Genomic DNA, 13,917 nt, shown 5'->3' on the forward strand with positions numbered 1-13,917 from the left:
GAAAACCTTCAGGAGACACATTATTTACATCATCATGGCCAAATTGTTCATATGAGGCTGAAATCATGAAGCAGTGGCCTCGTCATTCTCTGACCATAATCCAGCTAGGCAGGAGGCAGTCAAAGAGTGGTTAGGTCGAGGCGATGTGGAGGTGCTCACTTGCCCGCCCTGACAGAGATGTGGACGTCGTGGATGATGTGGGCAGTGGTGGTGGTGACGTGGACAACATGGACATGCTTGACTGCCTCTGGAGCGACGTGGACGTACTCCCTGATGCTGCACCGGCATGAGAGACACGACAGACTACGCAAACAACATTGACACATGGGAGGCAAGAAACAGAACAAAAAATACTACTAAATCAAAGAACAGAAACTAAACGAGATACACTCAGTCTGGGGGGGGGGGGGGGCATAATTTAACGTAAAGGAGATCACAGTATAGTTATCACAAACTGGTATGGTTGGTGGGCCATGGTTGGAAAACAATATTACCGTTTTGTAAAGGATAACTGGTTCAAGTCCAAAATTTTAGTAGGCCTCAAGTAGATCATAAGCTCAGTTCCACAGAAAACAACTGGGAAATTCACTTCAGTTGAAAATCATTGAGAAGGCCCATTAAGCTGCAGAAATAACAAGGCCCGCTGTGGCAAGACCTAAACATATATTAAGTAGGCGTTTTGCACCATGTGGCTTTTAACCACTAGTCAGAACCACATCAGGAGATGGTTCTGAAACAGGAGAAACGAGCTCCTCAGGTTCAGGAGCAAGATTCTCCAGCTGCAGAGGTTCACCAGTGATCTTGTGAACATCAGCTAATACTTTTTCTTCCTCCTCCCTTCTCAGCTCATCCTTAAGATTTTCAGTGATCTCTCTTTTCATTTTTAGATGTTCATAAAGTTCATCTATGAGATCTTGTTTATGAACAAGTTTGAAATTCTGCTTTTTGACTTCTTCTTCCAGCCAAAATATTTGTAGTGTCAGACTTCCTGTTGTCTTTGCTTGATACTCAAGATTTTGTAAACGTTTCTTGAGATTTGTGTTCTCTGTTTTTAACTTGTTTATCACAGCAGATTCCACCTGTGCAGTCCCTGTTAAGCTTTGAAAAGCCCCAGTAAGCTGCAGGTATTTTAAGGCCTACTGCGGCAACACCTAAACCTATTTTAAGAGGGACGGCCGTGGGCATTCGTATTGTGCCGCTAGAGGTAAAATTCTTGGACCGGCGCAAGACGGATGAAAGCGAAAGCATTTGCCAAGTCCTTTGTCCTTAAATACCCCCTCTTCACCTTCGCAAACACAGTTTTACTTGGAACATTTTCAGAAACAGCGAGTTGTGTTTTGCAAACCAGAAACCTTTCAGAAAGGGACTATTTTTAAACTTAAACAATTAAGCAAACATTTTTTCTTGTCGACACTTTGCATTAAACCTTTAAAGAAATATGTCACACAAAACATTTAATAATTGACAGTCTGACAGAGAGATTCGAGAGGAATCACAAAGACTGTATGGGATGATGGAGAGAGAAATATCGGAGCCTAGGGAGCTTCAAATGAAAATACAAGAACTCCAGTTGGAGTTAAGCACCCTAAAGCGCAAAAAGAATTATTACAAAAAAAATTACTATCGCTTTAAAAATGAGCGTGAACAGAATAGTACAGATGCGCATGAAAGGAATTTCCATTTTAGGGAAAGCATGGTTGAGCTTGAAAAAGTGACTCAACAGTCAGATGACATCAAAGCTCTAATTGTTGCAGAGAATAAAAATTTGCAAGCAGAGCTTAGAACCTTTCGGATGATGCACCATGAATTTCAGGAAAAGGAAGCATCTCTGCTTGAGCAGAACAGCAGCATTGCTGCTGAGTTGTCTCAAATTGAAAGTGAGCGAAATGAACAAAAGAAAGAGAACGCAGATCTCAAGGAAGAGAGAGAGAGACTTGAGCACCAAGTGGGAGAAGCTCACCATAAAATAACAAAAAAAGAAGAGATAATAGAAAACAGAATAGAGAAATAGATCACAAGACAGAACAGATAGTTGAGCTGAAAAAAGAAATATGTACTCTTCAGCATCGGGTGAGACAGGCTCAGGACGAAAAACAGTCACAGGTGGAATCTCTGGAGGCTAAAATGCAGGAACAGGTTAACACCATTCAGACGATGCACCATGACTTTCTGGAAAAAGAAGAATATCTCCTCGAGCGTAACAGCAGCATTGCTGCTGAGTTGTCTCAGATTGAAAGTGAGAGAAACGAAAAAAAGAAAGAGAATGCAAAACTCGAGAAAACTTTAGAGACTCTTGAACAGAGACTTGAGCACCAAGTGGGAGAAGCTCACCATAAAAGAATTAAAAAAAGAAGAGATTATAGAAAAACAATATAGGGAAATAGTTCGCAAGACAGAACTCACAGTTGAGCTGAAAAGAAAAATTTGTACTCTTCAGCGTCAGGTGAGACAGGCACTGGATGAAAATCAGTCACAGGTGGAATCTCTGGAGGCTAAAATGCAGGAGCAGGTAAGCACAATTCAGAGGATGCACCATGACTTTCAAGAGAAAGAAGAATATCTCCTTAAGGAGAACAGCAGCATTGCTGCTGAGATAAAAAAAAAATTAAAAACAGAGAACACAAATCTCAAGAAACATTTAGAAAATCTTGAGTATCAAGAAAAGACAACAGAAAGTCTGACACTACAAATATTTCTGCTGGAAGAAAAAGTCAAAAAGCAAAGTGTCAAGATTGTTCATAACGAAGATCTCATAGATGAACTTTATGAACATCTTAAAATGAAAAGAGAAATAATTAATAATCTTAAGGATGAGCTGAGAAGGGAGGAGAAAGAAGAAATATTAGTTGCTGTTCACAACATCACTGGTGAACCTCTGCAGCAGGAGAATCTTGCTCATGAACTTGAGGAGCTTGTTTCTCCTATTTCAGAACCATCTCCTGATGTGGTCCCGACACAGGAGAATCTTGCTCCTGAACCTGAGGAGCTTGTTTCTCCTATTTCAGAACCATCTCCTGATGTGGTCCCCACACAGGACAATCTTGGTCTTGAACCTGAAGAGCTTGATTCTCCTGTCTCAGAACAGCCTCCTGAAGGGGTTCCGACTAGTGGTTCATGGCGTCATGGTGTCAAACGCCTACTTAATCATGGCCCCAGTTCAGAGAGAAAACCCACAAAATGGAACCGGAGTCCTATTCCATTATTCCTAGACAACTGAGCAGCAATGCTGCTGTTCTGCTCAAGGAGAGATCCTGCCTTTTCCTGAAAGTCACGGTGCATCCTCTGAATGGTTTTAACCTCTGCGCGCAAATTCTCGTTCTCTGCCACAATCAGATCTTTGATGTCATCTGACTTTTGAGTCATTCTTTTAAACTCTTCCATCTTTTCGTCAAATTTTCTCATCCATCTTCTCATGCACATCTACTAGCGAAGCCTGACAGGTAATAATGAGGAGCATATTTTTAACAAATGCACTCAAAGCTTGAAAGCTTCAACTCAACATCTGATTAGTGATTGGTTATGATGATGCTCAGGGGCGCGACTCATCTTAGATCGACAATACAGTCAAACTCATTGGAAAGAGCTTTCGACACCATCTACAAGCCAGCTTTCATCCTAAACCAGTGGTTCTTAACCTTGTTGGAGGTACCGAACCCCACCAGTTTCATATGCGCATTGAACCCCTCTTTAGTGAAAAATAAAATATGATTTTTTTCAAATTCAAGACATAGATATGGGATATTGGTGCACAAAATGAGCCGTGCATGTCACGGTGGAGGCTCTGCCGAACCCCTGAGACCGACTCACCGAACGCCTAGGGTTCGATCGAACCCAGGTTAAGAACCACTGTCCTAAACTGTCTCCCTTTTAAGCGCTTTCCTTAATGTTTAAATTGTTCTCATGACAAACTGAATGGATCTGTTTAAGCTCATCTCTTGAGCGATGGAAATTATTTTTATAATAATTCTTCTTGAGGTTAACGGTGCTCAACTCCAGCTGGAAATCTTAAATTTTCTCTTGAAGTTCCATAGGCTCAGATATTTCTCTCGCCACCGACTCATACAATCTCAGTGATTCCTCTCAAATCTCTCTGTCAGACAGTGAATGAATTCATGTCTGAATTAATTCCCAGGAGAGAGAAACAAGTTAAAGACAGAGAACACAAATCTCAAAAAATGTTTACAAAATCTTGACTATCAAGCAAAGACGGCAGAAAGTCTAACACAACAGATATTTAGGGTGGAAGAAAAAGTCAAAAAGCAGAATTTCAAAATTGTTCATAACCGAGGGAAACCAAATCTCAGGAAATGTTTAGAAAATCTTGATTAATTCATGTCCCAGGAAACATGAATTAATTCATGTTTCCTGGGACATTTGTTTAAAAGCTTGATGCAGTGTTGAAAGAAAAAGTATTCCCTTTCTCAAAGGTTCCAGGTTTGCAAAAGCAGCTCGCTGTGAAACTGTGTTTACGAAGGTGAGGATGTTTTATTTATGAATTTCTCTGTCAGAGGCTGTAATGTCAGTGCTTTTTAGTCCTTAAAGGCATTCCAGCTTTTCCTTCACATGGTTCACCAGACTTGCTGACTGATAAAGGTGACTCCCTCTCCCCCTCAGTGTGTGTGTGTGTGTTGATATATTTTACACTTTAGTTTTGTGAAGGATATCTTCCACAACCCCAAAGCTTAACTTGTACTAAGTTAAGCAGTATGAAAAAATGTGACATGACATAAATGAATCTGTAAAACAAAGGTTTATTTGAAGCCATTGAAGTTACAGTAATCCTTAAAATCTACATGTGTTTTGTTCTACATTAGGCAGGTCAGTTCCTTATTAAAGAGGCCAACGACGTCATGTTTCTATATCATCTCTCCCCTCTTAGACCCTCTTACCCAAAAGACACCAGCCAGTTTAACCCTTTTGCTCTGCTTTGCGCAACTATTTTTAAATCCCTGTAGAACTGCAACCACGTGAGCTAGCGCAAAGAAAATTTTTTCATATGAAACCAGAGGAGTTGTACTTACATCTTATGCCATCAGCTTGTCCTCAGTCAACATTTCCTTCCACATATAGCTTTGCAAAAACTGCATAAAAAGCGCTTGCAGCAACAAAAACATAATATTCCAGAAACACGCTTTGCCGATCCGATCAGCTGTTCGTAACACTTCCTAGTAAGAATAGACGTCAGCGTGAAGTCCGCCATGACCTGCCCGAAACCGGAAGTGATGTCATTTTCGTGGAAATGTAGTTTTTTACCATCAGGGCCTCATGAGCCTATACTGTGTTTTTAAAAGTTATGTTTGACTTTATGACTTTCTGTGTCGTTTCTGGGATGCTTAGGACTCATATTGCTCTGCTGGAAATAGTTTATTTTGATGCATATGCTGCTTTTTTGCAAATTTGCATTATAAGATTTATTTTTGTTTTTCCTGCAGTATATAAAATTGGTGTATTTCAAAAATAAAACTATGAAGACACTCAAAATAAATTTCCTGTGGTGGGAAACTATTTTGTGCAACTTTTTTGTATTTACAGTTTTGAGGGATAAGCCTCTTAAATTTCTCTAACTAGAAATATATGTTAAAAAAACAAATGATTTTCAATTTTTTTTGTAGTTTATTGCACTTTTTTGCAATTTATGTAATTACTATGCACTTAATGCAGACATATTATTAAAATCTGGGCTATAATGGTTGTATTGATGTATAGCAACTTGAAATGCTCCCAAAAATGGCACTACAGCATGTAAAAATATAATACAAGCTCTGGCGGACTTGGTTCTATGGTAGGTCTTAAAGGGTTAATGCTCAATCTTTTTACCAGCTTAAGTAAATTATATTGCACAATTTCCTCACCCAATAAAATAATATTTACAACATGAGTTTGCCTTCCATGTTATCTAAAATGTGCAAAAGGATTGTGTGTTTTTAGTTTATTTTGGGGATATGGGATATTGCCCTTAAATTGAACTCATGCTTACAATGACGGGATGTAAGAACAGAATGTTCTGTATGTGTAACTTGGAAAAAAGGGTTTGTAAAGGAGCGCTTGTTGGATTCACTACTTCTGCTCAGAGGTGCTCTTTGGATGGGATACATTTTTATTTATTTTTTTAAAACAGGGTTTGTTTTTTTTCCGGCCCACTGGCCTTCCTCAGGAAGTCAGATGACATCCTTGGAGTTCTTGATTTGTTTTGTTTTCCTTTTTGTTGTTTTTTGTAAATGTGCATATATGTTTCTATATAATGTTAAAGGATTAGTTTGGACCTTTAGAAGTCTGGTTCTGTGAAATAGTGCAGTGTCATCACGCATAATTTAGACTAGTCGCTTGACTATGGAAACATGACTATGATCTCTTGGAAATGTATAGATATCTAAATTTTGATCATTTGGAGGTAAAGCGGACTTCTAAATATCCAAAGTAACCCTTTGGGTCTTAAAAATGATGCTTAACAAACATGTATTAAAACACAAATACACACAAACACAAGCCCCATTTGATTCCTCTTCATTTACCAGGGATACTGTTCTGTACTTCTGCCTGGTTACTGGTTTGGGCTTAGATGCAGCAGGGTATGCATTGCATAATGATGAAGTCTAAATTAACAGTTCATGTGACAGTTCAAGCTCCTTCTTCAAATGCCTGTGTAGATGTGTTAAATGTTCAGGATATAGCAGATGTGTTGTAAATGTTCATTTTTATGCAGTCAAATGGAAAAAAGTGGTCAAAATAGTTTATTTTACTTGTCATTGGAAAGAGTTTGTGCAATACTGCAGAATGTTATCTAGCACAATTTTGTAAAATACATATTTTACTGATTTGTTTGCGTTTTATTACTTCCATACAATTGTGTTTTGAGGTATTTTTAGAAAAATGAAAGTATTAATTACATTTGAGCAAACTTAATTATTTATATTAACAAATGAATATTGTAATGAGTAGCAGTGATAAATACAATGTGTATGTAGGTTAAGTTCATTCCCAATAAAATGAAGTGTAAGATGTTTAACTACATTGCTGTCTGTATTATTGATGAAGTCCTAAATTATCACCTTTAAAGTGGTTGTGCTAATAACATCATGTGCAGTAAGACAGGCATGGAGAAAAGCTCTGACTGGGAGAGGCTGAGAACAAATGACATAGAATAGAATAATCCTTGAATTGTCCCACAAGGGGAAATTTGGATGCAACAATAGCAAGAAAGACACATACGAACAAACAGTACACAAGACACAGAACTGAAACACACACAATTTTTACATATTTACATTAAGAACAATGCTTACTAAAAACAAAGTACTGTACTGTTATTAAATTAAATACAGATAAGATGCAAACCCAGGTTGTAGTGTGAATCTGAATCAACATTAAGATTTAAGAGTTGGATAGACTGAAGAATTTGGACCGTGGTAGAATATTGAAAGGATCATAAAAGCAGGAAGCTTACCACACAAGAAACATATATAAATGCCTATAATAAAAAAAACGTCAGCCTCCCCCACCAACAAATTGGCTGGAGAGGTGGTCAGAGACAAAGGAATGTCTTTGATCCTATAGTTTGAACTAAGACTTACAAATTTAAGTAGCACAATGACAGCATTTAACAATTTGACTCCAACACAGTCTAAAAGAACTTCATCTGCATCTGACAACAATATCAATATAACTCTTTGGAATTCTGTTTATGATCATCTGGAACTGAGAACATTTCGATACACAGACCATAATGTTCTAGACTTAGAAAAGGATATAGACCCAGAAAATAATTTCTTCTACAACATCAGCAATAACTGCTGCTACTTCACCGATGAACAGTTTAAACACACCATCAACACGAAAAACAAATGATCAATAATCCATTTTAACAGCAGCAGTCTGTATGCCAACTTCAACAATATAAAGGAATATCTAAATGAGTTGACAAATCCATTTGGAATTATTGAAATTTCTGAAACATGGATCAATGCTGAGAAAGGACTGGACTTTGGACTGAGGGATATGATGTGAATTTTGTAAATAGAAGGAACAAAAGTGGAGGGGGAGTAGCTGTGTCTATCTAAAGGAGCTGCTGGATACAATTACTTCAGAAATGTGCAAAATTAAAAAATGGTTTAACAGGAACAAACTGTTGGGTCTAAAGTCAGACCCCGCTGATCCCAGAACTTATTCCCATGAAAGAAAGACAAGGCAACAGCGATCGATCTTTTTACTTGCAAGGGAGCCCTTGTCCGTACCTCAGTACATCACAAAATGACCTCTCCGACTGGCCCCTCTTGCTCCCTTTTATTGACAACGTTCACACAATAAACAATAGTTTACAACACGTACCTTCCCCACGTAACGCCTCTTGGTTACAAAAGACAAGGCACTGTGTGTGTGTTATGTGAGAATGTGTGTGTGTGTGTGTGTGTGTGTGGCACGCTGCTGATCAAAGGGTCATATAACATAAAAGCACAGGAACATCCTTGGTCATGAAGAGGGCAATCTCCCCTCACCCTAGATAACACAATGAAGCCATCCAAAGGGGAGGAAGTTTACCACATCAAACAGACCTTCACAGAGGGTGTTCCTGTGGTCAGAAACACTACTGCCCCCCTCCCAGAATCTTAAGGATCTGGGGAGGGGAGGACAGAAAGGATTCTTTAAACCTATAAACAAATGGCAACTATAAAAATGACAATATTTAATAATTCACCCTGACATTTTCCTCCTGTTTGTCATTTTATGCTCCAAATTATTCCTATGTAATATATTCTCAGCCATGCACCTCTTGCTTAACATTTTCAGCGCAGGCGTCATTTACACACAGGCTTCTGTCATGTCAGTAATTTCAGTCATGTCATATTGTTGCAAAAGTACATAATTAACAAATGTATTGGAAATCATCTTAGTCAACATTGATCTTATACAAGGTAAAATGCATCAACAATACATAAACAGGAATTAATTTTTTCAAAAGAGGATGCCACCAAGGACCAGACATTAACCAACCTATCCAGCCTTATGGTGCACCTATTCCTGTCATGTAATTCATTATGTACTTCTGCAAGTAAACAACTGAATATCAAAAGTCAAACAAGAAGAATCATCATTCTCAAAAATCATATGTCACTACAATCCAACTGTATACAGACATATGCATTCAAACACATCAGTTGACTTCATTGTTTGTCCATGTGGCTCTCAGCTAACTTCAAAGCTGTAGCCTGGTCAACACTCCTTTTTATGACTCCTATCAACCCCCCAAATCTCACTGTAGGCTTCCTGTGGGGGTTAGAGTCAACTGGTGAGTTGTCTGCATTTGCAACTCTTCTCCTGTCCTGTTGTCACCACAGAAAAAGCTTTGTAAAGGAAATTGGATCAAGCTGTTTTGATCTTCTTGGCTCAAAACCTCAAGTGTTCATGATGTAGATGTAGACAAAAGGCTTCTCTGTTTACATCCGTCTTGCAGAAGACAAAAGAATAGGTGATGTTGCACAAATTCCATGGTAAATCTTCAACTTGGACTAAATCCATTGTCCTTTATGCACATAGGCAATCGGCCTGTTTCCAGTTCGTTTAGCTGTTCAATGTCCTGCAGCGAGTCATATTCTTTGAGTCAGACTAGCAGGCCTGTCGTACCAGAGCAGTTCACCTTCCCGGCTACTGGTGAATCAACTGTCCATTCAGGTTCAGAGCAGTTGAAAAGTTGACAGTGTTCCAAGTACGTTTACTCCTGGATGTGTTGCTAAGGCAACCAAACAAACTGTCTCGCTCTCAGTGATGCTATATGGCCACAGTCCAGAAGAGTGTGTAGCCAATGGCATCACAAGCATAACCATTGGTCTCGTTCTTTAGGTGAGCGGTTGTGTTCTTAAACTGCCACCAGTAGTTGTTGAAAACCCATGTGGGTATTGGGTGTGGTTTGTTCTGTGCCAGTGCGCTCCCTGTCATCCCACTCTGGGTCCACAGGCTCAAGAAGATGCACAGCACATTCCCAGCCATTCTGTTGAGTACCTGTGGCTCAGTTGGTTTCTTCACCGGATTGAGACGAGGGGCCCTGGAGGCTTTCCCCCCCCTTTGTACCCGGTCTTCCTGCCACTTACTCCGAGCTGGCCTGGATGTGTGTCACCTTCTTGCAGTGCGCTTGATGTATCCATGTATTCCTTCCGGCAATCTTCACTGCTGTGGTCGTTGTCAGCAGCACCCGATAGGAACCTTCCACCGTGGACTGGACCAGCACTTCCTCTCCATGGCCTTATCAACATCCAATCTCCAGACTTCAGACTCTGCTCCTGCGGAGAAACAGAATCATCTGGCAGATCATTTGTTCTCATGACTACTTTACTTTTAAACATTTCAAGCATCTAATCTGCTAATATGCTCTCTCTTCTGTTTTTCTATCATCACTACAGAAGACTAGAACTCTAAATGCTCTAACATATATAATCTCAAAGAGTCAGACCATTCTCTGTTGGAGGAATCCTCATGTATACCTTAACTAATTCTATACAGTCTAACCATGTCCTGCCTGTCTTCCCAAGTCTTTACTTTACTGTTCTATTAGTTCTCTCTGCCTGCAAATGCAATATATATATATATTTTTTTAAGTATTTAATAATCCTAGAGTGAGTATAAACTACTGCTGCCATTATCCCCCCTGTGGAGACATTGCAAAGCCCATGGCTCAAAATAGCAGCAGTCTTGTACAAATTATTAGGCAGTATTGGTTTATCACACAAATGATAAACACCAACCTACAAACTCGCTCCTTCTGTAAGCCACAACTGCTTTCCTGCTCTTTCCCTCAACGAGTGGCACAGCTATTAAGTCATCCCTCGACTTACACTTCTTCTCCACGTGCTCTCTACACTCATGAGAAGTGCCCTCTTCTTTCGTTAGCAAAAAGGGTTTGACAAATTCAGAATTGTGCACCACTTTATGGTTATGTGTGGTTGTGAGAGTAATAGTAACATTAAAGACAAGTGTCTTGTAGGTGACAGAAATGTAAGTTTAGTCTGCAGTAATAGACATCTACCTCATGTGGAACTAACAATGTCAAAAGGTGGAATAACCTATTTCCTGAAACATTGTACAGCTTAAGCTGCTGCACATACTGATCTCACGCATGGAGGTAAAGCACAAGCAACTAGAACTAATCTTTTAGGATAGTAAGTTACTGGCTTCACTTGTGGAACAAGTGCTGTTAGTTATTTTACAGTCACCTGGCATTTGTGCTGTTCACAGAACCACAAGTCCATCGCTGGACCTCCTCTGCGCTGTCACTCTTTGGAGCTTGGCACGCTCCCTCAAGTTCTCATGTTCCAACGCTCCTGGAAGCCCAGTAGCACAGCTCTCTGCGCGATGCTGCTGTGCTGGAGGTGATCTCTGATCCTCCTGAAGACTCTCTCCAGGCCTCAGCTTCCATTTTGTGGGCGATCCTCTCAGTCACTCCTTCTCGTTATGGCACCTCACGACATCTACAAATTAAAAAATGACACTCCTCTCGCCACACGGCTTTTGCCATGTGTCAACTCGTAAGTGTAATAAAGTATTCAGCATCACAGAGACAAGTATCATTGCAGGTTTATTCTGAACTCATTAAACTCCTACTTTTTCCCATAATTTGTTCCAAATCATTGAACATCTCAATGTCATTCCACATTGTAATCAGTGACTTCCCTTAAGTTTGTCACTCACCATGAGCCCAAATAGTGGTCAGATAACGAGCCTCATGTAACTATTCTGTAACCACTGCACATCTGTTCAATTGTCACTTGTCTGTCTGCTGAATCCTTTAGCACTCTTAAGGAAAAACAAACATTAGCCAAACACACGGTTCATCCTGGTCAGGTGTCGGCCATCCAGATTCCAGAGGAGCTGTGAAAAGTCATAAAGTTAACACTCACTGTGGAGAAGTAACAATGGTCTCATCACAGTATGTCTCAAACTGTATTAATTTCTCCCCTGTAATTTTCACATTTTCTCCAACATTCTCTCAACAACACAGTGTAATTCCATCATCAACATATAGCCAGTTTCCTTCACACAAAATCTCAGTAATCCTGTGGTAGAAAAACATCATTAAGTTGTGTCCTGCTATAAATCACATGATCAAATCACATGATTAACCATCTGCTGTAAAAAGAAATGTAAATGTTAGCGCTGCGCAGGTGTATACACTCTTTCTCACAGTAATCTCTGTGAGCAACATAAGGTAGTGAATAACACTCCCATGGTAAATTCACAGACACAAAAAAAATTTTAAACTAAAAAAGGTTAAATTTGCAGAGTTCACATAGTCATGTGACCCAAGTTTCCTCCTGTGGTCTCCTTCTGTTCCTGCAACAGAGACACACACAGAGATACATCCACACCTTTGTCAGGTGGGGGTTAACTTCACACAATGGTGTTAGGTCAGTCAGTCTTGTCAGCTTCCCCATTTATTTTAAAATTCTCACTCAGTGATTCTTTGCAGATTGTGGAAATTATCGTCGCATTCGTTTCCACGCTCAGCAAATTGACGTCATTTCAAAAAGAAAAATAATTTAGACTGGATTTCCTCGTTGAATCCTTTTGGACAGGAACTTGTTTCCTAATTGTCCCAAATAAGTGGCTTTCTCCTGAGCCCATTTTAATTCTGGAGAAGCTCACTTTGCAACAGTTTTCTCGACGACGCTTCGGTTCTAATCGTGCAGATCTACTCAAACAGAGATCATCAAACAAAACTTCAGTGCACCATGAAAGTAACAAAATAAAAGGAAATAAAGAAAATAAAGGAAAGGAAAGGAAAGAAAGGCCTTGTTTAAGTCATGACACGTGTTCTTCATGCCAGGGGGATAAATCGTAACAACCCAATTGGCAGGCTCAGCTTAGTAACAAAAGACAAATCAACAGCCAGTTTAATCTCAAACATTCATCCAATCAGCCATACACACAACATACAGCATAACCCTGTTGTCTTAGCACATAGGTTTCTTCTCATGTAACTAAATGTGTGCCATGTTAAAACTTCTTCACACACCAGAAACTCACAATCAGCTCACTCATCTAAAACCTCTCATCAGCATTCTGTTTTTCTCCTCTATGATGTAACCATCTGTCCTCCTATAATATTCAGTCCACTAGTCTATGTATCACTTTCATCTTATTAGTGACTTGGACAAAATGACAAACAGAATCTCATGCTTAAGGTGCTGTCTGGTCTTCATGAGTATCATTTATGTGTATATATATGTAGGGTTAGTATAGTTAATGCATTTTCTGTATGTTTTCGTGTTCCTCTCTCATCACACTTTCATTATCTCATCACTGCTTAAAACATCACAAATCACTCTCTGTTTTTTTTATTTTATTTTTTTTAAACTGTACTTTTCTCCGAACAGAAAATAGCATTACAGCTGTTTCAGACTGAGAAACACCAAACACTCTTCATGTTGTCATTCATCCACACAACTATTTTATTTCTTTTTGTCCACTGGGCAGGTGATCTGCAGTATCATGTCTGCCCCAGCTGGATACTTTTTCACACACACCATGACGTCAAACACTCACTTCTGCTTAGATCACAATTATACTTCATTAATTTCGACAACGAGATCTGCATCTCCATAGGGCAGGGTGTTATCACCTGGCCCTTTACCTGTGTATTGTGTCAGGGATGGATATGTGGTTGTAACGTTTGTGTTCACTAACTTTACTTTCTGTTTCCTGCCCTGCCTAGTCTGTCTTAGACTCGATGCTGCTCCTAATGCCTCTCCATACTCAGCCTTTAATTTCTCCTCCTCTGTCTCTGCTCTCTCACACTCTTCTCTGACTTTTCTTTCTGCTAACATTCTTGCTTCTCTTCTCTTTTGAACCTGCTCCAGCCACAACTTAGTAACTGCTAACTGCAATTCCTTCCTCTGCTTCACTTTCCCTGTTTTACTATTCTTTCTACAA

The 13,917-nt window shown here is 39.5% G+C and overlaps 1 protein-coding gene across 1 annotated transcript; it reads left to right on the forward strand.

Annotated features, from left to right (window-relative positions):
• The first annotated feature begins 1,693 nt into the window (after positions 1-1,693).
• Positions 1,694-3,217, forward strand: LOC148101911 (uncharacterized). The gene is made up of 3 exons (XM_087844593.1): positions 1,694-1,945; positions 2,065-2,236; positions 2,340-3,217. The coding sequence occupies exons 1-3, from the start codon at positions 1,694-1,696 to the stop codon at positions 3,215-3,217; spliced, it is 1,302 nt and encodes a 433-aa protein (XP_087700719.1).
• Positions 3,218-13,917: the final 10,700 nt, after the last annotated feature.

The sequence above is a fragment of the Neolamprologus brichardi genome, chromosome 7, assembly GCF_056152115.1.
Source record: "Neolamprologus brichardi isolate AB-2024 chromosome 7, ASM5615211v1, whole genome shotgun sequence".
In the NCBI taxonomy this organism is placed as follows: domain Eukaryota; kingdom Metazoa; phylum Chordata; class Actinopteri; order Cichliformes; family Cichlidae; genus Neolamprologus; species Neolamprologus brichardi.

Bases quoted from the DNA above. Each gene is read 5' to 3' on its own strand.
- LOC148101911 (XM_087844593.1), top strand. From the start codon at position 1,694: ATGGTTGAGCTTGAAAAAGTGACTCAACAGTCAGATGACATCAAAGCT. The intron at 1,946-2,064 runs GTGGGAGAAGCT...TGTACTCTTCAG, and splicing joins GAGAGAGACTTGAGCACCAA to CATCGGGTGAGACAGGCTCA. The intron at 2,237-2,339 runs GTGAGAGAAACG...TCACCATAAAAG, and splicing joins TGAGTTGTCTCAGATTGAAA to AATTAAAAAAAGAAGAGATT.